Consider the following 25,000-nt stretch of genomic DNA (forward strand, 5'->3'; position numbering starts at 1 on the left):
GTCTCTGAACTCAGAGAGATAACTGGACAGATGAATGGATAGTCTCTGAACTCAGAGAGATAACTGGACAGATGAATGGATAGTCTCTGAACTCAGAGAGATAACTGGACAGATGAATGGATAGTCTCTGAACTCAGAGAGATAAATGGACAGATGATGGATAGTCTCTGAACTCAGAGAGATAACTGGACAGATGAATGGATAGTCTCTGAACTCAGAGAGATAACTGGACAGATGAATGGACAGTCTCTGAACTCAGAGAGATAACTGGACAGATGAATGGATAGTCTCTGAACTCAGAGAGATGAATGGACAGATGAATGGATAGTCTCTGAACTCAGAGAGATAACTGGACAGATGAATGGATAGTCTCTGAACTCAGAGAGATAACTGGACAGATGAATGGATAGTCTCTGAACTCAGAGAGATGAATGGACAGATGAATGGATAGTCTCTGAACTCAGAGAGATAACTGGACAGATGAATGGACAGTCTCTGAACTCAGAGAGATAACTGGACAGATGAATGGATAGTCTATCTGAACTCTGAGAGATAACTGGACAGATGAATGGATAGTCTCTGAACTTACAGAGAGATAACTGGACAGATGAATGGACAGTCTATCTGAACTCAGAGAGATAACTGGACAGATGAATGGATAGTCTCTGAACTCAGAGAGATAACTGGACAGATGAATGGATAGTCTCTGAACTCAGAGAGATAACTGGACAGATGAATGGACAGTCTATCTGAACTCTGAGAGATAACTGGACAGATGAATGGATAGTCTCTGAACTCAGAGAGATAACTGGACAGATGAATGGATAGTCTATCTGAACTCTGAGAGATAACTGGACAGATGAATGGATAGTCTCTGAACTTACAGAGAGATAACTGGACAGATGAATGGATAGTCTCTGAACTCAGAGAGATAAATGGACAGATGAATGGATAGTCTCTGAACTCAGAGAGATAACTGGACAGATGAATGGATAGTCTATCATCCCTCCTCTGGTCCACTCTCCATCCACCTCCCTCTCTTCTTCTCTCTCTCTCTCATCCCTCCTCTGGTCCACTCTCCATCCACCTCCCTCTCTTCTTCTCTCTCTCTCTCTCATCCCTCCTCTGGTCCACTCTCCATCCACCTCCCTCTCTTCTTCTCTCTCTCTCTCATCCCTCCTCTGGTCCACTCTCCATCCACCTCCCTCTCTTCTTCTCTCTCTCTCTCATCCCTCCTCTGGTCCACTCTCCATCCACCTCCCTCTCTTCTTCTCTCTCTCTCTCTCATCCCTCCTCTGGTCCACTCTCCATCCACCTCCCTCTCTTCTTCTCTCTCTCTCTCATCCCTCCTCTGGTCCACTCTCCATCCACCTCCCTCTCTTCTTCTCTCTCTCTCTCTCATCCCTCCTCTGGTCCACTCTCCATCCACCTCCCTCTCTTCTTCTCTCTCTCTCTCTCATCCCTCCTCTGGTCCACTCTCCATCCACCTCCCTCTCTTCTTCTCTCTCTCTCTCATCCCTCCTCTGGTCCACTCTCCATCCACCTCCCTCTCTTCTTCTCTCTCTCTCTCATCCCTCCTCTGGTCCACTCTCCATCCACCTCCCTCTCTTCTTCTCTCTCTCTCTCATCCCTCCTCTGGTCCACTCTCCATCCACCTCCCTCTCTTCTTCTCTCTCTCTCTCTCATCCCTCCTCTGGTCCACTCTCCATCCACCTCCCTCTCTTCTTCTCTCTCTCTCTCTCATCCCTCCTCTGGTCCACTCTCCATCCACCTCCCTCTCTTCTCTCTCTCTCTCATCCCTCCTCTGGTCCACTCTCCATCCACCTCCCTCTCTTCTCTCTCTCTCTCATCCCTCCTCTAGTCCACTCTCCATCCACCTCCCTCTCAGTCCTTCTCTCTCTACGCCATCTTGAACACAGATATCACACCACCTCCTCTATACTCCTGGTCTGAGTCTGGTCTCATATCAGATATCTCCAGAGGAACCCGACCAGACACCAACTCCCTCTATACTCCTGGTCATAGACTGATGCTGGGTCTGTTGTCAGTAACACTAGGGCTGGGTCTGTTGTCAGTAACACTAGGGTCTGTTGTCAGTAACACTAGGGCTGGGTCTGTTGTCAGTAACACTAGGGTCTGTTGTCAGTAACACTAGGGCTGGGTCTGGTGTCAGTAACACTAGGGTCTGTTGTCAGTAACACTAGGGTCTGTTATCAGTAACACTAGGGTCTGTTGTCATTAACACTAGGGTCTGTTATCAGTAACACTAGGGTCTGTTATCAGTAACACTAGGGTCTGTTGTCAGTAACACTAGGGTCTGTTGTCAGTAACACTAGGGTCTGTTGTCAGTAACACTAGGGCTGGGTCAGTTATCAGTAACGCTAGGGTCTGTTGTCAGTAACACTAGGGTCTGTTATCAGTAACACTAGGGTCTGTTGTCAGTAACACTAGGGTCTGTTGTCAGTAACACTAGGGTCTGTTGTCAGTAACACTAGGGTCTGTTATCAGTAACACTAGGGCTGGGTCTGTTATCAGTAACACTAGGGCTGGGTCTGTTGTCAGTAACACTGGGGTCTGTTGTCAGTAACACTGGGGTCTGTTGTCAGTAACACTAGGGTCTGTTGTCAGTAACACTACGGTCTGTTATCAGTAACACTAGGGTCTGTTGTCAGTAACACTAGGGTCTGTTGTCAGTAACACTAGGATCTGTTATCAGTAACACTAGGGCTGGGTCTGTTGTCAGTAACACTACGGTCTGTTGTCAGTAACACTAGGGCTGGGTCTGTTATCAGTAACACTAGGGTCTGTTGTCAGTAACACTAGGGTCTGTTATCAGTAACACTAGGGTCTGTTGTCAGTAACACTAGGGCTGGGTCTATGGTCAGTAACACTAGGGCTGGGTCTGTTGTCAGTAACACTAGGGCTGGGTCTGTTGTCAGTAACACTACGGTCTGTTGTCAGTAACACTAGGGTCTGTTGTCAGTAACACTAGGGTCTGTTATCAGTAACACTAGGGTCTGTTATCAGTAACACTAGGGTCTGTTGTCAGTAACACTAGGGCTGGGTCTGGTGTCAGTAACACTAGGGTCTGTAAACAGTAACACTAGGGTCTGTTGTCAGTAACACTAGGGTCTGTTATCAGTAACACTAGGGTCTGTTATCAGTAACACTAGGGTATGTTGTCAGTAACACTAGGGCTGGGTCTGTTATCAGTAACACTAGGGCTGGGGTCTGTTGTCAGTAACACTAGGGTCTGTTATCAGTAACACTAGGGCTGGGGTCTGTTGTCAGTAACACTAGGGTCTGTTATCAGTAACACTAGGGCTGGGTCTGTTGTCAGTAACACTAGGGTCTGTTGTCAGTAACACTAGGGTCTGTTATCAGTAACACTAGGGTCTGTTATCAGTAACACTAGGGTCTGTTATCAGTAACACTAGGGTCTGTTGTCAGTAACACTAGGGCTGGGTCTGTTATCAGTAACACTAGGGTCTGTAAACAGTAACACTAGGGTCTGTTGTCAGTAACACTAGGGTCTGTTATCAGTAACACTAGGGTCTGTTATCAGTAACACTAGGGTCTGTTGTCAGTAACACTAGGGCTGGGTCTGTTATCAGTAACACTAGGGCTGGGGTCTGTTGTCAGTAACACTAGGGTCTGTTATCAGTAACACTAGGGCTGGGGTCTGTTGTCAGTAACACTAGGGTCTGTTATCAGTAACACTAGGGCTGGGTCTGTTGTCAGTAACACTAGGGTCTGTTGTCAGTAACACTAGGGCTGGGTCTGTTGTCAGTAACACTAGGGTCTGTTGTCAGTAACACTAGGGTCTGTTATCAGTAACACTAGGGTCTGTTGTCAGTAACACTAGGGTCTGTTGTCAGTAACACTAGGGTCTGTTATCAGTAACACTAGGGCTGGGGTCTGTTGTCAGTAACACTAGGGTCTGTTATCAGTAACACTAGGGCTGGGGTCTGTTGTCAGTAACACTAGGGTCTGTTATCAGTAACACTAGGGCTGGGTCTGTTGTCAGTAACACTAGGGTCTGTTGTCAGTAACACTAGGGTCTGTTATCAGTAACACTAGGGTCTGTTATCAGTAACACTAGGGTCTGTTATCAGTAACACTAGGGTCTGTTGTCAGTAACACTAGGGCTGGGTCTGTTATCAGTAACACTAGGGCTGGGGTCTGTTGTCAGTAACACTAGGGTCTGTTATCAGTAACACTAGGGCTGGGGTCTGTTGTCAGTAACACTAGGGTCTGTTATCAGTAACACTAGGGCTGGGTCTGTTGTCAGTAACACTAGGGTCTGTTGTCAGTAACACTAGGGCTGGGTCTGTTGTCAGTAACACTAGGGTCTGTTGTCAGTAACACTAGGGTCTGTTATCAGTAACACTAGGGTCTGTTGTCAGTAACACTAGGGTCTGTTGTCAGTAACACTAGGGTCTGTTATCAGTAACACTAGGGTCTGTTGTCAGTAACACTATGGCTGGGTCTGTTGTCAGTAACACTAGGGTCTGTTGTCAGTAACACTAGGGCTGGGTCTGTTATCAGTAACACTAGGGTCTGTTATCAGTAACACTAGGGTCTGTTGTCAGTAACACTAGGGCTGGGTCTGTTATCAGTAACACTAGGGTCTGTTATCAGTAACACTAGGGCTGGGTCTGTTTACAGTAACACTAGGGTCTGTTATCAGTAACACTAGGACTGGGTCTGTTGTCAGTAACACTAGGGTCTGTTGTCAGTAACACTAGGGTCTGTTGTCAGTAACACTAGGGTCTGTTATCAGTTACACTAGAGTCTGTTATCAGTAACACTAGGGTCTGTTGTCAGTAACACTAGGGCTGGGTTTGTTGTCAGTAACACTAGGGTCTGTTGTCAGTAACACTAGGGTCTGTTATCAGTAACAATAGGGCTGGGTCTGTTGTCAGTAACACTAGGGTCTGTTGTCAGTAACACTAGGGTCTGTTATCAGTAACACTCGGGTCTGTTGTCAGTAACACTAGGGTCTGTTATCAGTAACACTAGGGCTGGGTCTGTTGTCAGAAACACTTTAGCTTTGTCTGTTGTCAGTAACACTAGGGCTGGGTCTGTTATCAGTAACAATAGGGTCTGTTGTCAGTAACACTAGGGTCTGTTATCAGTAACACTAGGGCTGGGTCTGTTGTCAGTAACACTAGGGCTTTGTCTGTTGTCAGTAACACTAGGGCTGGGTCTGTTGTCAGTAACACTAGGGTCTGTTGTCAGTAACACTAGGGTCTGTTGTCAGTAACACTAGGATCTGTTATCAGTAACACTAGGGTCTGTTGTCAGTAACACTAGGGTCTGTTGTCAGTAACACTAGGGTCTGTTATCAGTAACACTAGGGTCTGTTATCAGTAACACTAGGGTCTGTTATCAGTAACACTAGGGCTGGGGTCTGTTGTCAGTAACACTAGGGTCTGTTATCAGTAACACTAAGGCTGGGGTCTGTTGTCAGTAACACTAGGGTCTGTTATCAGTAACACTAGGGTCTGTTATCAGTAACACTAGGGCTGGGTCTGTTGTCAGTAACACTAGGGTCTGTTGTCAGTAACACTAGGGTCTGTTATCAGTAACACTAGGGTCTGTTGTCAGTAACACTAGGGTCTGTTATCAGTAACACTAGGGCTGGGTCTGTTATCAGTAACACTAGGGTCTGTTGTCAGTAACACTAGGGTCTGTTATCAGTAACACTAGGGCTGGGTCTGTTATCAGTAACACTAGGGTCTGTTGTCAGTAACACTAGGGTCTGTTATCAGTAACACTAGGGCTGGGTCTGACAGTGCTGCAGTGGGATTCTACCAGTCTCTGTTACAGTGGGATTCTACCAGTCTCTGCTACAGTGAGATTCTACCAGTCTCTGTTACAGTGGGATTCTAACAGTCTCTGTTACAGTGGGATTCTAACAGTCTCTGTTACAGTGGGATTCTACCAGTCTCTGCTGCAGTGGGATTCTACCAGTCTCTGTTACAGTGGGATTCTACCAGTCTCTGCTGCAGTGGGATTCTACCAGTCTCTGTTACAGTGGGATTCTACCAGTCTCTGTTACAGTGGGATTCTACCAGTCTCTGTTACAGTGGGATTCTACCAGTCTCTGTTACAGTGGGATTCTACCAGTCTCTGTTACAGTGGGATTCTACCAGTCTCTGCTGCAGTGGGATTCTACCAGTCTCTGTTACAGTGGGATTCTACCAGTCTCTGCTGCAGTGGGATTCTACCAGTCTCTGTTACAGTGGGATTCTACCAGTCTCGGTTACAGTGGGATTCTACCAGTCTCTGTTACAGTGGGATTCTACCAGTCTCTGTTACAGTGGGATTCTACCAGTCTCTGCTACAGTGAGATTCTACCAGTCACTGCTACAGTGGGATTCTACCAGTCACTGTTACAGTGGGATTCTACCAGTCTCTGCTGCAGTGGGATTCTACCAGTCTGTGCTACAGTGAGATTCTACCAGTCTCTGCTACAGTGAGATTCTACCAGTCACTGTTACAGTGGGATTCTACCAGTCTCTGCTACAGTGAGATTCTACCAGTCTCTGTTACAGTGGGATTCTACCAGTCTCTGTTACAGTGGGATTCTACCAGTCTCTGCTGCAGTGGGATTCTACCAGTCTCTGCTGCAGTGGGATTCTACCAGTCTCTGTTACAGTGGGATTCTACCAGTCTCTGCTGCAGTGGGATTCTACCAGTCTCTGTTACAGTGGGATTCTACCAGTCTCTGTTACAGTGGGATTCTACCAGTCTCTGTTACAGTGGGATTCTACCAGTCTCTGTTACAGTGGGATTCTACCAGTCTCTGTTACAGTGGGATTCTACCAGTCTCTGTTACAGTGGGATTCTACCAGTCTCTGTTACAGTGGGATTCTACCAGTCTCTGCTACAGTGAGATTCTACCAGTCACTGCTACAGTGGGATTCTACCAGTCACTGTTACAGTGGGATTCTACCAGTCACTGCTACAGTGGGATTCTACCAGTCTCTGCTGCAGTGGGATTCTAACAGTCTCTGCTACAGTGGGATTCTACCAGTCTCTAATACAGTGGGATTCTACCAGTCTCTGCTGCAGTGGGATTCTACCAGTCTCTGTTACAGTGGGATTCTACCAGTCTCTGTTGCAGTGGGATTCTACCAGTCTCTGCTACAGTGAGATTCTACCAGTCTCTGTTACAGTGGGATTCTACCAGTCTCTGCTGCAGTGGGATTCTACCAGTCTCTGTTACAGTGGGATTCTACCAGTCTCTGCTGCAGTGGGATTCTACCAGTCTCTGTTACAGTGGGATTCTACCAGTCTCTGTTACAGTGGGATTCTACCAGTCTCTGTTACAGTGGGATTCTACCAGTCTCTGCTGCAGTGGGATTCTACCAGTCTCTGTTACAGTGGGATTCTACCAGTCTCTGTTACAGTGGGATTCTACCAGTCTCTGCTGCAGTGGGATTCTACCAGTCTCTGTTACAGTGGGATTCTACCAGTCTCTGTTACAGTGGGATTCTACCAGTCTCTGCTGCAGTGGGATTCTACCAGTCTCTGCTGCAGTGGGATTCTACCAGTCTCTGCTGCAGTGGGATTCTACCAGTCTCTGTTACAGTGGGATTCTACCAGTCTCTGTTACAGTGGGATTCTACCAGTCTCTGCTGCAGTGGGATTCTACCAGTCTCTGCTACAGTGGGATTCTACCAGTCTCTGCTACAGTGGGATTCTACCAGTCTCTGTTACAGTGGGATTCTACCAGTCTCTGTTACAGTGGGATTCTACCAGTCTCTGTTACAGTGGGATTCTACCAGTCTCTGTTACAGTGGGATTCTACCAGTCTCTGCTGCAGTGGGATTCTACCAGTCTCTGTTACAGTGGGATTCTACCAGTCTCTGCTGCAGTGGGATTCTACCAGTCTCTGCTGCAGTGGGATTCTACCTGTCTCTGTTACAGTGGGATTCTACCAGTCTCTGCTGCAGTGGGATTCTACCAGTCTCTGCTGCAGTGGGATTCTACCAGTCTCTGTTACAGTGGGATTCTACCAGTCTCTGCTGCAGTGGGATTCTACCAGTCTCTGCTGCAGTGGGATTCTACCAGTCTCTGTTGCAGTGGGATTCTACCAGTCTCTGTTACAGTGGGATTCTACCAGTCTCTGTTACAGTGGGATTCTACCAGTCTCTGCTGCAGTGGGATTCTACCAGTCTCTGTTACAGTGGGATTCTACCAGTCTCTGCTGCAGTGGGATTCTACCAGTCTCTGTTACAGTGGGATTCTACCAGTCTCTGTTACAGTGGGATTCTACCAGTCACTGTTACAGTGGGATTCTACCAGTCTCTGCTGCAGTGGGATTCTACCAGTCTCTGTTACAGTGGGATTCTACCAGTCTCTGCTGCAGTGGGATTCTACCAGTCACTGTTACAGTGGGATTCTACCAGTCTCTGCTGCAGTGGGATTCTACCAGTCTCTGTTACAGTGGGATTCTACCAGTCTCTGCTGCAGTGGGATTCTACCAGTCTCTGCTGCAGTGGGATTCTACCAGTCTCTGTTACAGTGGGATTCTACCAGTCTCTGCTACAGTGGGATTCTACCAGTCTCTGTTACAGTGGGATTCTACCAGTCTCTCTGTATTGTTTTGTTACGTTCTGATGCATAATTTTCTTTTCCCATTTCGTTCGTTTCTTCGTAGCTCTCAGAACATGAACCTGTTGAACCCTTTTCCAACTAGATCGGATTATTATCATACATGTTTACAGCTGTACAACCAGTGGCGACTCGTCATTCAGGGCAGGTGGGGCAGAGACCCAACTGTTTCGAGACCCACATTTATAGCATTTGTGGGGGGGGGGGTTCCCTGTTTTGCATGTTATTTTGGCATTAATACGTGTCACATATCAGTTTATAAACAATGTAAAAGATATTTCCGTTAATAAAGCTGCATATAAACATGGTATCCTTGTTGTTTTCTTGAGTCAAGCAGCTCCAAAATACAGGTGATTCAGCCCAGCTCAGTGCTTTCTGTGGTGGTGGGGCGGCCAGCGGGAAAATACAGAGCGTTGCACTGTGATTGGCTCAGTGTTCTGTCACTCATCGGGACACTACGTCACCGCCAAATCTAAAGGTAGAGCTCGAAAATTCAAGCCCCTTTGGGTGCTGCCACAGAGTTACATTAGAAGTGCCCATCCAAGAAGGCTCAAGGTCATTGGGCCACAGATAAAAATGACATCAAATCTACCGTTGCTTTGATTGGACGGATGTAACGGCTGTCTTCGTCGTCCTCAGATGAAGGGGAAGAGAAATCAGGCCAAAATGCAGCGTGGTAAGTGTCCGTTCATTTTAATGAGAAAACTGAACACTAAAATATGACAAGCAACATAAAAAGTTATCCATAAGGCACAGAAGCCATACGGAAAACAATTACCCACAAAAAACCCCAAAGGAAAAACAGGCTCCTTTATGTGTGACTCCCAATCAGCAACAACGAACTACAGCTGTGCCTGATTGGGAGCCACACACGGCCCAAAAAACAAAGAAATATCAAAAACATAGAGAAAGGAACATAGAACGCCCACCCAATGTAACACCCTGGCCTAACCAAAACAAAGAACAGAAACCCCTCTCTATGGCCGGGGCGTTACAGCGGATCATGTCGACATCATACTTTTCAAAATCTTAGCTAGCAGTCATCATCATGAATTAAGTCGACAATCTACTGGCGAATCCTCTTTAGTCGTTGTCATATGAAGACAAATTATAGATAAAACGTATCGGTGGTCATCGGCCGTTGGACATAAACATTACACAGCAAGTTGCAAATTCAACAATGAGTGGTTAGGAAGGCGTCAGTGGCTAACTACAAGCATTTCAAAGCAATCAGTAGCCTGCTATTCAGGGGAGTGGTTGTGTGGCCCGTCTGGGTTTAATAGGGATACACCCTTTTTTTAATCAATGTTCTCCTAAATGACATACTCAAATCTAACTGCTTGTAACTCAGGCCCTGAAGCAAGGATATGCATATTCTTGGTACCATTTGAAAGGAAACATTTTGAAGTTTGTGGAGATGTGAAATGAATGTAGAAGAATATAACACAATAGATCTGGTAAAAGAAAATACAAAGAAAAAAAACACAACGGGTATTTTTCTACCACCATCTTTGAAATGCAAGAGAAAGGTCACAGTTAAAGCTATCACTCTGGTTGTAATTCCAATAGTGTCCACAAGATGGCAGCAGTGTATGTGCAAAGTTTCAGATGGATAACTTGAAGTATGAGTAAACTACAAGACTTTTAGTGTGAAGTCACCCAGGTACATTCTCATTCTTATTACATTTTTCTGAAAGAATATCGTAAAATCTGTATACTTGGACTTTGATTTAGCTTTTCCAGTATTAGTAGCCATATTATAAAAGTTCAACATTTGCCAAACAATCAGTTTTCATAACTTCATAACTCTGAATATTATTTTACGTTGTGTCCAACAGGAGAAGGCATGCTGTCGCAAAAGGTCAGAAAAACCCCGAGACGTCCCTCCTCTCTGACCTTCTCCTCCAATGGGTTTTGAGAAGGAGTGTGTGTGTGTGTGTGTGTGTGTGTGTGTGTGTGTGTGTGTGTGTGTGTGTGTGTGTGTGTGTGTGTGTGTGTGTGAGTAATCTAGTAGTGCTGATCTGGGATCTGTCCATAAAATCTTTATTAATTACTATCTAAAAGGCTAATAAACTGATTCTAGACCAGCACTCCTAAATCAAATAACATTTTTATTGGTCGTATGGTTAGCAGATGTTAATGTGAGTGTAGTGAAATGCCTGTTCAATTGTTACGTCATGCCAATTAAGCAAATTGAATTGATTCTGTGTGTTAGTGTAATTTGGGGATTTGACCACAGGGTGGTGCTGTTGTCTCACATATGATTCTGTGTTGTTAGTGTAATGTGGGGATTTGACCACTGGGTGGTGCTGTTGTCTCACATATGATTCTGTGTTTGTCTATGTAAAATGACTTAACCTGTCATGGCTAGGGGGCAGTATTTTCACAGCCGGATAAAAAACGTACCCGATTTAATCTGATTATTACTCCTGCCCAGAAACTAGAATATGCATATAATTATTAGCTTTGGATAGAAAACACTCCAAAGTTTCTAAAACTGTTTGAATGGTGTCTGTGAGTATAACAGAACTCCTTTGGCAGGCCAAAACCTGAGAAGATTCTGTACAGGAAGTGCCCTGTCTGACAATTTCTTGCCCTTCTTGATTATCTCTATCCATTACAGGGGATCTCTGCTGTTACGTGACACTTCCTACGGCTCCCATGGGCTCTCAGAAGGCGGCAAAAAGCTGAATCATGGCTTTGCAAGCTCTGGCTGAAAAAAAGTAGCGCGTTTGGATAGTGGCTGGTTACAGTACTGTGAGACTCAGGCGCGTGCCCGCGTCGACCGAAAGCTTTGTTTACTTTCCTCTGTTTAGCTAAACGGAGATTCCCGGTCAGAATATTATCGCTTTTTTACGAGAAAAATTGCATAAAAGCAGGACAATGACGTGATCACCTGTAAGTATAATTCTCCATCTGGGGATCTTTTTTCTGTTGTGACCTGAGTCAAGCTCAACAAGCCTGATGCTATATGTCAGGAAGAGAGAGAGAGAGAGAGAGAGAGAGAGAGAGACAGAGAGAGAGAGAGAGAGCGAGAGAGAGAGAGAGAGGCAGTAGAGAGGAGTAGAGATGAGCAGAGAGAGAGGTAGGAGAGGGGGGGTGGGGATGGCAGAGGAGATAGTAGTGGAGAAAGAGAGGGGGAGGAGACGGAGCATAGCCGGGGGAAGTAGGGGTGTAAATGTTGAGGGTACTGAGGGTACTGGGTGCTGAGGGTGCTGGGTAATGTTGGTGCTGAGGCTACTGGGTGCTTGGTGGTGGGTGGTGGGTGCTGGGTGGTGGGTGCTGGGTGGTGGGTTGTGGGTGCTGGGTGGTGAGTACTGGGTTCTGGTGCTGGGTGCTGGGGGTGCTGGGTAATGAGGGTTCTGAGGGTACTGAGTGTGCTGGGTGGTGGGTGTTGGGTGCTGGCTCCACTAGGGCCCTCTCAGCCAGTCATCTCCACTAGGGCCCTCTCAGCCAGTCGTCTCCACTAGGGCCCTCTCAGCCAGTCGTCTCCACTAGGGCCCTCTCAGCCAGCCGTCTCCACTAGAACCCTCTCAGCCAGTCGTCTCCACTAGGGCCCTCTCAGCCAGTCGTCTCCACTAGGGCCCTCTCAGCCAGTCGTCTCCACTAGAACCCTCTCAGCCAGTCGTCTCCACTAGGGCCCTCTCAGCCAGTCGTCTCCACTAGGGCCCTCTCAGCCAGTCGTCTCCACTAGGGCCCTCTCAGCCAGTCGTCTCCACTAGGGCCCTCTCAGCCAGTAGTCTCCACTAGGGCCCTCTCAGCCAGTCGTCTCCACTAGGGCCCTCTCAGCCAGTCGTCTCCACTAGGGCCCTCTCAGCCAGTCGTCTCCACTAGGGCCCTCTCAGCCAGTCGTCTCCACTAGGGCCCTCTCAGCCAGTCGTCTCCACTAGGGCCCTCTCAGCCAGTCGTCTCCACTAGGGCCCTCTCAGCCAGTCGTCTCCACTAGGGCCCTCTCAGCCAGTCGTCTCCACTAGGGCCCTCTCAGCCAGTCGTCTCCACTAGGGCCCTCTCAGCCAGTCGTCTCCACTAGGGCCCTCTCAGCCAGTCGTCTCCACTAGGGCCCTCTCAGCCAGTCGTCTCCACTAGGGCCCTCTCAGCCAGTCGTCTCCACTAGGGCCCTCTCAGCCCTAGTGTTTTTTTAGACCCCAGGGTTTTTTAATCAACCACATAATATGTCCCCTTTTGTGGATGGGGGGGGGGAGTCTTTTAATCAACCACAAGGCTACATTGGTCCAAACTGTCTCATATATCCTTCTCCACACTCTCCTCTTCTCATCTTCTCCCCCTCTCCCCTATCTCCTTATCTCATTCTCCCTCCCCTTTACATAATGTGTATTAGAAGCAGGGAGGGAGGGAGGGAGGGAGGGAGGGAGGGAGGAGAGAGTAATGGTCAGAACCAGAGAGAGGGGATTGAGGGAGGGAGGGAGGGAGGGAGGGAGGGAGGGAGGGAGGGAGGGAGGGAGGGAGGGAGGGAGGGAGGGAGGGAGGGAGGGAGGGAGGGAGGGAGGAGGGAGGAGGGAGGGAGGGAGGGAGGGAGGGAGGGAGGAGAGAGTAATGGTCAGAACCAGAGAGAGGGGAGGGAGGGAGGGAGGGAGGGAGGGAGGGAGGGAGGGAGGGAGGGAGGGAGGGAGGGAGGGAGGGAGGGAGGGAGGGAGGGAGGGAGGGAGGGAGGGAGGGAGGGAGGGAGGGAGGGAGGGAGGGAGGGAGGGAGGGAGGAGGGAGGGAGGGAGGGAGGGAGGGAGGGAGGGAGGGAGGGGAGGGAGGGAGGGAGGGAGGGAGGGAGGGAGGGAGGGAGGGAGGGAGGAGAGAGTAATGGTCAGAACCAGAGAGAGGGGAGGGAGGGAGGGAGGGAGGAGAGAGTAATGGTCAGAACCAGAGAGAGGGGAGGGAGGGAGGGAGGGAGGGAGGGAGGGAGGGAGGGAGGGAGGGGAGAGTAATGGTCAGAACCAGAGAGAGGGGAGGGAGGGAGGGAGGGAGGGAGGGAGGGAGGGAGGGAGGGAGGGAGGGAGGGAGGGAGGGAGGGAGGGAGGGAGGGAGGGGAGAGTAATGGTCAGAACCAGAGAGAGGGGAGGGAGGGAGGGAGGGAGGGAGGGAGGGAGGGAGGGAGGGGAGAGTAATGGTCAGAACCAGAGAGAGGGGAGGGAGGGAGGGAGGGAGGGAGGGAGGGAGGGAGGGAGGGAGGGAGGGAGGGAGGGAGGGAGGGGAGAGTAATGGTCAGAACCAGAGAGAGGGGAGGGAGGGAGGGAGGGAGGGAGGGAGGGAGGGAGGGAGGGAGGGAGGGAGGGAGGGAGGGAGGGAGGGAGGGAGGGAGGGGAGAGTAATGGTCAGAACCAGAGAGAGGGGAGGGAGGGAGGGAGGGAGGGAGGGAGGGAGGGAGGGAGGGAGGGAGGGAGGGAGGGAGGGAGGGAGGGAGGGGAGAGTAATGGTCAGAACCAGAGAGAGGGGAGGGAGGGAGGGAGGGAGGGAGGGAGGGAGGGAGGGAGGGAGGGAGGGAGGGAGGGAGGGAGGGGAGAGTAATGGTCAGAACCAGAGAGAGGGGAGGGAGGGAGGGAGGGAGGAGAGAGTAATGGTCAGAACCAGAGAGAGGGGAGGGAGGGAGGGAGGGAGGGAGGGAGGGAGGGAGGGAGGGAGGGAGGGAGGGAGGGAGGGAGGGAGGGAGGGAGGGAGGGAGGGAGGGAGGGAGGAGAGAGTAATGGTCAGAACCAGAGAGAGGGGATTGAGGGAGGGAGGGAGGGAGGGAGGGAGGGAGGGAGGGAGGGAGGGAGGGAGGGAGGGAGGGGAGAGTAATGGTCAGAACCAGAGAGAGGGGAGGGAGGGAGGGAGGGAGGAGAGAGTAATGGTCAGAACCAGAGAGAGGGGAGGGAGGGAGGGAGGGAGGGAGGGAGGGAGGGAGGGAGGGAGGGAGGGAGGGAGGGGAGGGAGGGAGGGAGGGAGGGAGGGAGGGAGGGAGGGAGGGAGGAGAGAGTAATGGTCAGAACCAGAGAGAGGGGAGGGAGGGAGGGAGGGAGGGAGGGAGGGAGGGAGGGAGGGAGGGAGGAGGGAGGGAGGGAGGGAGGGAGGGAGGGAGGGGAGAGTAATGGTCAGAACCAGAGAGAGGGGAGGGAGGGAGGGAGGGAGGGAGGGAGGGAGGGAGGGAGGGAGGGAGGGGAGAGTAATGGTCAGAACCAGAGAGAGGGGAGGGAGGGAGGGAGGGAGGGAGGGAGGGAGGGAGGGAGGGAGGGAGGGAGGGAGGAGAGAGTAATGGTCAGAACCAGAGAGAGGGGAGGGAGGGAGGGAGGGAGGGAGGGAGGGAGGGAGGGAGGGAGGGAGGGAGGGAGGGAGGGAGGGAGGGAGGGAGGAGAGAGTAATGGTCAGAACCAGAGAGAGGCGAGGGAGGGAGGGAGGGAGGGAGGGAGGGAGGGAGGGAGGGAGGGAGGGAGGGAGGGAGGGGAGAGTAATGGTCAGAACCAGAGAGAGGGGAGGGAGGGAGGGAGGGAGGGAGGGAGGGAGGGAGGGAGGGAGGGAGGGGAGAGTAATGGTCAGAACCAGAGAGAGGGGAGGGAGGGAGGGAGGGAGGGAGGGAGGGAGGGAGGGAGGGAGGGAGGGGAGAGTAATGGTCAGAACCAGAGAGAGGGGAGGGAAGGTGAGGAAGGGGTTAGAGCGAGAATATCATTTTATCACTGACTTCTTTACCAGTGATGTCATCATAACTAGTAACCGTTTTCCTCTCTTGGCCCGGCCCAGCCTGACCCTGACATACAGCATCAGACCTGTTGAGTTGACTTGGGTAACAGACCTCTAGCTTCTACACCACATCCCCCCTTCTCCTGCTCTAACATGAGGCCTGATCAGTACTCATTTTGGGTGCTGGTACTGTTTATATTTAGGTGCTGGAACATTTAAGCCAATATTCTATAAGAGGTGAACTCAAGCTGTAGAAAGTTAGAGGTGATATTATAGCACACACTGTGTGAAACGTTGCTGCTCTGTCAGCAGTTTCCTGTGGAGTTTTTCAGTTTGCTGTAGTGTGTTCAACCACTGATCTAAGATAAGTTGCTGAGAAGTTTATCTCACATCAATGACCTAATGAACTAATGACATAGAAGTCATATAGTCTAGCAGCATTTCCCACTCTTCAGTCCACTCTCCAAGACAGTAGGCTGGTATAGCTCAGTGGAGCCCCAGTTAGAGACAGATATGATACCTGCAGTGATATTGATTATCCTGTTCTGGAGCACAGGTAGGAAGGATGCTGTTATACTGATATAACACTTGTGACAGTTGCTGAGATATGTTTTGATATTTTAAGATATATGATAATTTGCAGGGGTAGCAAAAGAACATGAAACTGGAAGCAGACAGGAGAAATGTGTCTCAAAGAAGGACAATGATGTGATCACCTGTAAATGTACTTTACTGTAGCCCTACTGTCCATCTGGGGACAGGCACTAATGTCAGTTAAGTTGTGATGGTGTCATGCATCTGACTGTTGTGTATTCAGCGTGTCAATATACTGATTGTATATGTCTCTATGTAAATGAATGAGAATGATGTATTATATTTAATATTGGTGTTATGTTAGAGCAGGAGAAGGGAGGGGTGTAGATGCTAGAGGTCTGTTACCTGAGTCAAGATCAACAGCTCCAACACTATATGTCAGGAAGAGAGAGAGAGAGATTGAGGGCGGGGAGAGAAAGACTTGGAGGGAGAGAGGGAGAGAGAACAGAGAGAAGAGAGAGAGAGAGATTGAGGGCGGGGAGAGAAAGACTTGGAGGGAGAGAGAACAGAGAGGAGAGAGAGAGAGATTGAGGGCGGGGAGAGAAAGACTTGGGGGAGAGGGAGAGAGAACAGAGAGGAGAGAGAGAGAGATTGAGGGCGGGGAGAGAAAGACTTGGAGGGAGAGAGGGACAGAGAACAGAGAGAAGAGAGAGAGAGAGATTGAGGGCGGGGAGAGAAAGACTTGGAGGGAGAGAGGGACAGAGAACAGAGAGAAGAGAGAGAGAGAGATTGAGGGCGGGGAGAGAAAGACTTGGGGGGAGAGAGAACAGAGAGGAGAGAGAGAGAGAGATTGAGGGCGGGGAGAGAAAGACTTGGAGGGAGAGAGGGAGAGAGAACAGAGAGAAGAGAGAGAGAGAGATTGAGGGCGGGGAGAGAAAGACTTGGAGCGAGAGAGGGAGAGAGAAGAGAGAGAGGGGCTGACAGACTAACATGCAGTCAACTGAATATCTTTTCATTACTGACTTCTCACCAGTGACGTCATCACGACCAGTAACCTTTTCCCACTCTTGGTCCTGCTCGGCTTGACTCCGACCTCTGAAATTAATGATTTAAAAAAAAACAGACCAAATCAAATGTATTAAATTAGATATAAACTCATTGGCTAAGAGAGTTACACATTTCCATTGAAGGGGAATGTACACTACCTGATCAAAAGTATGTGGACACCTGCTCATCTAACATCTCATTCCCAAATCATGGGCATTAATATGGAGTGGGTTCCCCCCTTTGCTGCTATAACAGCCTCCACTCTTCTGGGAAGGCTTTCCACTAGATGTTGGAACATTGCTGCTATAACAGCCTCCACTCTTCTGGGAAGACTTTCCACTAGATGTTGGAACATTGCTGCTATAACAGCCTCCACTCTTCTGGGAAGGCTTTCCACTAGATGTTGGATCATTGCTGCTATAACAGCCTCCACTCTTCTGGGAAGGCTTTCCACTAGATGTTGGAACATTGCTGCGGGTGTCACGCCCTGGCCATAGAGAGGTTTTTATTCTCTATTTTGTGTTAGGCCAGCTTGTGACTAGGGTGGGCATTCTATGTCCTTTTTTCTATGTTTTGATATTTCTTTGTTTTAGCCGTGTATGGTTCTCAATCAGGGACAGCTGTCTGTCGTTGTCTCTGATTGGGAACCATACTTGGGTAGCCTTTTCCCACAGGGTTGTTGTGGGTAGTTATTTTCTGTTTTTGTACATTGTGACCTGACATAACTATTGGCTTTCGTTTGTTTCTTTTGTTAAAGTGTTTCTCATCATTAAATAGTATAATGAACACTCACCTGGGTCGTCAAAGCTGCGCTTTGGTCCCCTTCTTCAACAGACGATCGTTAAACCAGGGACTTGCTTCCATTCAGCCACAAGAGCATTAGTGAGGTTGGGCGATTAGGCCCGGCTCGCTGTCTGCATTTCCAAATCATCCCAAAGGTGTTTGATGGGGGTTGAGGTTAGCGCTCTGTGCAGGCCAGTCAAGTTCTTCCACACCGATCTCGACAAACCAATTCTGTTTGGACCTCGCCTTTTTTTGCACGGGGAAATTGTCATGCGGAAAACAGGAAAGGACTTTCCCAAACTGTTGCCACACAGTTGGAAGCACAAGATTGTCTAGTTTGGCAATGTATGCTGTAGCAATTATATTTCCCCTTCACTGAAACTAAGGGGCATAGCCCAAACTATGAAAAACAGCGTCAGACCATTTTTCCTCCTCCACCAAACCTTACAGTTGGCATTAAGCATTCGGCAGGTTGTGTTCTCCTGTTATCCGAGCTTTACACCACTCCAGCTGACGCTTGGCATTGACCATGGTGATCTTAGGCTTGTGTGCGGCTGCTTTGCCATGGAAACCCATTTCATGAAGCTCCCGACGAACAGTTCTCGTGCTGAAGTTGCTTCCAGAGGCAGTTTGGAACTCGGTAGTGAGTGTTGCGACCGAGGACAGACCATTTTTTTACGCACTACGCGATTCAGCACTCGGAGGTCCCGTTCTGTGAGCTTGTGTGGCCTACCACTTCACGGTTGAGCCGTTGTTGCTCCTAGAAGTTTCCACTTCACAATAACAGCACTTACAGTTGACCCGGGGGGCAGCTCTAGTAGGGCAGAATTTTGACAAACTGACTTGTTGGAAAGGTGGCATCCTGTGATGGTGCCATGTTGAAAGTCACTGAGCTCTTCAGTAAGGCCATTCTACAACCAATATTGCATGGCTGTGTGCTTGATTTCATCCACCTGTCAAGAACGGGTTTGGCTGAAATAAAATCCACTAATTTTGAAGGGGTGTCCACATACTTTTGTATATATAGTGTGAGAACACATGGGTGTTGTTGCACCGTACCAACGATAAGCCTGTCTTCCCCATCACATCATGGAAGGTCATGTTGATGTTCATTTAACCTCTGTCTCTCTCTCTTCCTCTGACTCATCCCTTTCTCCTTTGTTTCTCTCTCTATCTCTTTCTCTCTCTCTCTCTCTCTCTCTCTCTCTCTCTCTCTCTCTCTCTCTCTCTCTCTTTCCCTCTCTTTCTCTCTCTCTCTCTCTGTCTCTTTCCCTCTCTATCTCTCTGTCTCATTCCCTCTCTTTCTCTCTCTCTCTCTGTCTCGTTCTCTCTCTCTCTCTCTCTCTCTGTCTCGTTCCCTCTCTCTCTCTCTCTCTCTCTGTCTCGTTCCCTCTCTTTCTCTCTCTCTCTCTCTCTGTCTCTCTCTCTCTCTCTCTCTCTCTGTCTCGTTCCCTCTCTTTCTCTCTCTCTCTCTCTCTCTCTCTCTCTCTCTCTCTCTCTCTCTCTCTCTCTCTCTCTCTCTCTCTCTTTCTCTCTCTCTCTTTCCCTCTCTTTCCCTCTCTCTCTCTCTCTCTCTCTCTCTCTCCCTCTCTTTCTCTCTGTCTCTCTCCCTCTCTTTCTCCTCAGATCTCCAGGCTCAAAGTGTCAGTCCACCAGGTAGGTATAAGAGTATAAATCTACAGTGATTTTAGCAGTTCAATATTCGTCAACTTTATTATCCAACACATGAAGACAATTCATGTGTCCATACAAACCAATCTAAAACCCCAATAACAAGTACTGTTTTATGGAACTACTAATACTTGTCAACCACAAAGCACTACTGCTGTTAGAATAACAGAAGCACTGTCATCATCTGTCCTCACCACTGTGTGTTTTCCTCTCTGCTGTTTTACAGCTGAACTCTCAGTCAGACTGGTGAATGGGACCACTTCCTGTTCTGGGACAGTGGAAGTTTTCTATGAAGGAGAGTGGTCAGGTCTATGTTTTTGGTGGCAGAGCATGAGAGAGGTTAAGGTTGTGTGTAGACAGCTGGACTGTGGGAATCCTGTAGCTGAATCAAGTGGACCTCTGATTGAAGATGGAAGAGGAGTCACACTATTTAGTTGCAAGGGAAATGAGTCTTCTATTAGAGAGTGTGTCATCATAAAAGGCATACCTGGTATCTTAGTAGGAGTACTTCCTGGTGACTGTGAAGGTGAATATTATCATCGTGTGACCTGTTCAGGTAAGAGACTGGTCATATTGAGAGATTTATTTCTACATTATACAATATTACCATGTATCATGTTTTATGTGTTTTTTATTTCATTTAAATAGAGGGAGAGATGTTAGATGTATTTAAACATTATATTTGGATTTAGTCCTTGACAGTGTCATCAACAAAACTGATTGAATGTTCAAGCAAAGTCTTTTTCTCCAGAGTCTGTGAGGCTTGTGGACGGAGCTGGTCTCTGCTCTGGGAGAGTGGAGGTGAAGTCCAATCAGTCCTGGGCCTCAGTGTGTGAAGCTGACTTTGACCGGCAGGATGCAGAGGTAGTCTGTAGGGAGCTTGGCTGTGGGGCTCCTGCAGCTCTACAGGGGGGGCTCTATGGAGAAGGTGAGGGTCAGACCTGGGATAAAGAGTTGCAGTGTGAAGGCAAAGAGTCCCTTCTCCTGGACTGTGACACCTCAGACAGAAAACACAACACCTGCCTACCTGGTAATGCTGTTGGACTCACCTGCTCAGGTAAGAAACAGTTTGTCACTCAATCAACATTGTTTCTCACCTGGAGTGAAGAATATGAGAGACAATATAGGTGTGTTTTAGTGAGAAAATAGTAAGATTACTGTCTATCTCTTTTCTTTTCTCAGAGCCTGACGATGTGAGGCTGGTGAGAGGAGGCAGTCGCTGTGCTGGTGGAGTGGAGCGGTACGACCAGGGAGAGTGGAGGACCGTGGGAGCTGAGGACTGGGACCAGGAGGATGTAGCTGCAGTAGTGTGTAGACAGCTGGGTTGTGGCTCCACTGTTTCAGTTCTACCTGGAAACACCACTAGAAGGTTTGGAGTTCACTGTGATGGTCCTGAGTCTTCACTGGGGGAGTGTAGAAGAAGATATGATCTCTATCCTGGACTCACAGTGATCTGCTCAAGTAATAAAAAGATTTTATAATTACATTCAACTGATTTCCTTCATTCGTACAACTTCCTCTGTCACATGTCATGTTATTGTCAAATCTCAAACGAGGGAAAGTAGTTGAGGATCGTTTTCTCTCGTCTCGTTCCAGATGTCCTGCTGAAGCCTGATATCAACATATGTTGTCTCAGTGACTGTAGGCCCACTACTCATGTTGCCCTGTGAGGGAGGGTGGCTACCACTGTTACATGCTGATGTTATTGTCATATCTACAGGAAACTAGTTGAAGAGGTTTGTTCTTGTTCTCTTTTATTGTTCACAGATCTCCTGGTCCAGCCTGATATCTCCCTGACTGACTCAATGGGAGGGGTCTCCAGGGGCCCCCAGGGGCCCGAGATGTTCAGAGGCTACAACTTCACCATCACCTGCTCCACTCAGCCACAGCACCCAGGAGGCTCCTTCCTCCTCACGTTCACCGGCTCCAACAGAACCCAGACCCAGCCAGCTGTCAATCACTCTGCTGCCTTCCTCTTCCCTGCTGCAGATGACTCCCATCAAGGGAACTACCGCTGTGTTTATGACAATTATGTTTTCTCTCATAACTTCTCCTCTGAGAGCGAGCTCCTCTCCCTCACCGTCACAGGTAACTGAACATGAACCAGACTTGTAACTTTGTCATTGACGGATTTCCCACAGATCTATGTGATGATGATGATGATGATCAGTCCCCTTCATCAAAGGTGTTTTCTGTTTTTGCAGCCTCTCCTCTGCCAGCCTTCATCGTCAGACACGTTGTAGTGCTGCTGATCCTACTGACAGCCATCACCGCCTCCTACCTGTACTACAAGGTAAAGACATAGAAAAAGAGAGAGAGAGAGAAAGACAGAGAGAGAGAGAGAGAGAGAGAGAGAGACAGAGAGAGAGAGAGACAGAGAGAGAGAGAGAGAGAGAGAGAGAGAGAGAGACAGAGAGAGAGAGAGAGAGAGAGAGAGAGACAGAGAGAGAGAGAGACAGAGAGAGAGAGAGAGACAGAGAGAGAGAGAGAGACAAGTGAGACAAAGAGAGAGAGAGAGAGAGAGAGAGAGACAAACAGAGAGACAGAGAGAGACAGAGACAAGAGAGAGAGACAGAGACAGAGAGAGAGAGAGACAGAGAGACAGAGAGACAGAGAGAGAGAGAGACAGAGAGACAGAGACAGAGAGAGAGAGAGACAGAGAGACAGAGAGACAGAGAGACAGAGATCTGACTGTTGGTGCTGTGTCTCTCTAGCCCACCAGGAGGCAGAAGAGAGTGAACAGGGTGAGCAGCATGGATCTTCATGTCAATGGAGATGGTCTCTCTGAGCTCCAGAGCTGAAGCCGGACCGGGAGAGGAGAGAGCAGCCCAGGGGACGGAGTAGAATGAAGCTGACCCTACATGCTGATCTTAGGTCAGTTTTGTGTTTAAAATGTGGTGACAAACCTTAAGTGCTTCTAATTTAATAATAATTGTATTATTTTATTATTAATAATAATTTTAATAACAAGTTCAGAATTAGTTTATCTTTCTAGAACCTTGGAAGAAATCTAAAAGGAGTGACTGCAACCACCATTATTCCGTTTAGTTTGGTTTTTACCACCAGGGAAACATGGGGTTCTGGGTAACATGGGGTTCTGGGTAACATGGGGTTCTGGGTAACATGGGGTTCTGGGTAAAATGGGGTTCTGGGGAACATGGGGTTCTGGGTAACATGGGGTTCTGGGTAACATGGGGTTCTGGGTAACATGGGGTTTTGGTAACATGGGGTCCTGGGTAACATGGGGTTTTGGTAACATGGGGGTTCTGGGTAACATGGGGTTCTGGGTAACATGGGGTTCTGGGTAACATGGGGTTCTGGGTAACATGGGGTTCTGGGTAACATGGGGGTTCTGGGTAACATGGGGTTCTGGGTAACATGGGGTTTTGGTAACATGGGGGTTCTGGGTAACATGGGGTTCTGGGTAACATGGGGTTCTGGGTAACATGGGGTTCTGGGTAACATGGGGGTTCTGGGTAACTTGGGGTTCTGGGTAACATGGGGGTCCTGGGTAACATGGGGTTTTGGTAACATGGGGTTCTGGGTAACATGGGGGTCCTGGGTAACATGGGGTTTTGGTAACATGGGGGTTCTGGGTAACATGGGGGTTCTGGGTAACATGGGGTTCTGGGTAACATGGGGGTTCTGGGTAACATGGGGTTCTGGGTAACATGGGGGTTCTGGGTAACATGGGGATTCTGGGTAACATGGGGGTTCTGGGTAACATGGGGTTCTGGGTAACATGGGGGTTCTGGGTAACATGGGGTTCTGGGTAACATGGGGTTCTGGGGAAACATGGGGTTCTGGGTAACATGGGGGTTCTGGGTAACATGGGGGTTCTGGGTAACATGGGGTTCTGGGTAACATGGGGTTCTGGGTAACATGGGGGTTCTGGGTAACATGGGGGTTCTGATTATTTTAAGCCATTAGCTCAATTACGTCTGTTTAGTGTTCCAGAATGTATTGCTATTTGCTTTTGCCTCTTAGATTATTTATCTTATTTAGTGTCTCTTAGATTATTTATCTTATTTAGTGTCTCTTAGATTATTTATCTTATTTAGTGTCTCTTAGATTATTTATCTTATTTAGTGTCTCTTAGATTATTTATCTTATTTAGTGTCTCTTAGATTATTTATCTTATTTAGTGTCTCTTAGATTATTTATCTTATTTAGTGTCTCTTAGATTATTTCTCTTGAAGTGTTTCCATTATTAATCCATGTATTATTATAATCATCTGTTCATTCTTTTGTATTTTGAATCATTTTTTGATGAAGGGGTCGTCTTCAACTCAAGTCATTTTGGTTTGTTGTCGTTTACCTCTCGTGATGTTGTTGATTATGAATGTTATGATATTGATTATTGATTATGATGTAGATTATTGATTATGATGTTGCTCTTTAAACTGCCATGTGATCAACTGAATGCTTTTTAATAAAAATGACATGCTGTCAGTCTTGTGTGATTCCCCTCTTGGACAGACTACAACATACAGTATGAATTAACTGGTCGTACATTTGGCAGGAGGTTAGGAAGTGCAGCTCAGTTTCCACCTCATTTTGTGGGCAGTGTTGCACATAGCCTGTCTTCTCTTGAGAGCCCGGTCTGCCTACGGCGGCCTTTCTCAATAGCAAGGCTATGCTCACTGAGTCTGTCCATAGTCAAAGCTTTCCTTAGGTTTGGGTCAGTCACAGTGGTCAGGTATTCTGCCACTGTGTCCTCTCTGTTTAGGGACAAATAACATTCTAGTTTACTCTGTTATTATTTTGTTAACTCTTTCCAATGTGTCTAGTAATTATCTTTTTGTTTTCTCATGATTTGGTTGGTGTCTAATATGTTTGCTGTCCTGGGGCTCTGTGGGGTCTGATTGTGTTTGTGAACAGAGCCCCAGGACCAGCTTGCTGAGGGGACTCGTCTGTCTGTCTGTCTGTCTGTCTGTCTGTCTGTCTTCTGTCTTTCTGTCTGTCTGTCTGTCTGTCTGTCTGTCTGTCTGTCTGTCTGTCTGTCTGTCTGTCTGTCTGTCTGTCTGTCTGTCTGTCTGTCTGTCTGTCTGTCTGTCTGTCTGTCTGTCTCTCTCTCTGTCTGTCTGTCTGTCTGTCTGTCTGTCTGTCTGTCTCTCACACACACACAGATGAGAGGCTAATAATATCACCTGCTAATTCAAACAGTGAGAAACTACAAACACACAGAAAGAGAGAAGAGAAGACATCAATGTAGTTATTGATCCTCCATATAGACTATGATGTATTGTTGTGTAGTTATTGATCCTCCATATAGACTATGATGTATTGTTGTGTAGTTATTGATCCTCCATATAGACTATGATGTATTGTTGTGTAGTTATTGATCCTCCATATAGACTATGATGTATTGTTGTGTAGTTATTGATCCTCCATATAGACTATGATGTATTGTTGTGTAGTTATTGATCCTCCATATAGACTATGATGTATTGTTGTGTAGTTATTGATCCTCCATATAGACTATGATGTATTGTTGTGTAGTTATTGATCCTCCATATAGACTATGATGTATTGTTGTGTAGTTATTGATCCTCCATATAGACTATGATGTATTGTTGTGTAGTTATTGATCCCCCATATAGACTATGATGTATTGTTGTGTAGTTATTGATCCTCCATATAGACTATGATGTATTGTTGTGTAGTTATTGATCCC

The 25,000-nt window shown here is 48.1% G+C and overlaps 2 protein-coding genes across 2 annotated transcripts in view; both read left to right on the forward strand.

Moving 5' to 3' along the window:
- Positions 1 to 1,081, forward strand: part of LOC123731989 (bifunctional heparan sulfate N-deacetylase/N-sulfotransferase 4-like) — a 22,041-nt gene extending 20,960 nt beyond the window's left edge. Inside the window, exon 4 of the mRNA XM_045711415.1 lies at positions 1 to 1,081. This exon is cut by the window's left edge and continues 1,046 nt beyond it. The gene's annotated coding sequence lies outside the window, so the exon portion shown is untranslated.
- Positions 1,082 to 15,741: 14,660 nt separating this feature from the next.
- On the forward strand, positions 15,742 to 22,429 carry LOC106594593 (deleted in malignant brain tumors 1 protein-like). The gene is made up of 8 exons (XM_045711414.1): positions 15,742 to 15,844; positions 19,279 to 19,308; positions 19,550 to 19,879; positions 20,075 to 20,380; positions 20,506 to 20,784; positions 21,091 to 21,411; positions 21,528 to 21,616; positions 22,038 to 22,429. Exons 1-8 carry the CDS (start codon positions 15,802 to 15,804, stop codon positions 22,122 to 22,124), a joined length of 1,485 nt encoding a protein of 494 aa, XP_045567370.1. The 5' UTR covers positions 15,742 to 15,801; the 3' UTR covers positions 22,125 to 22,429.
- The last annotated feature ends 2,571 nt before the right edge of the window (positions 22,430 to 25,000 follow it).

Source organism: Salmo salar, unplaced genomic scaffold (genome assembly GCF_905237065.1).
Source record: "Salmo salar unplaced genomic scaffold, Ssal_v3.1, whole genome shotgun sequence".
NCBI lineage: Eukaryota > Metazoa > Chordata > Actinopteri > Salmoniformes > Salmonidae > Salmo > Salmo salar.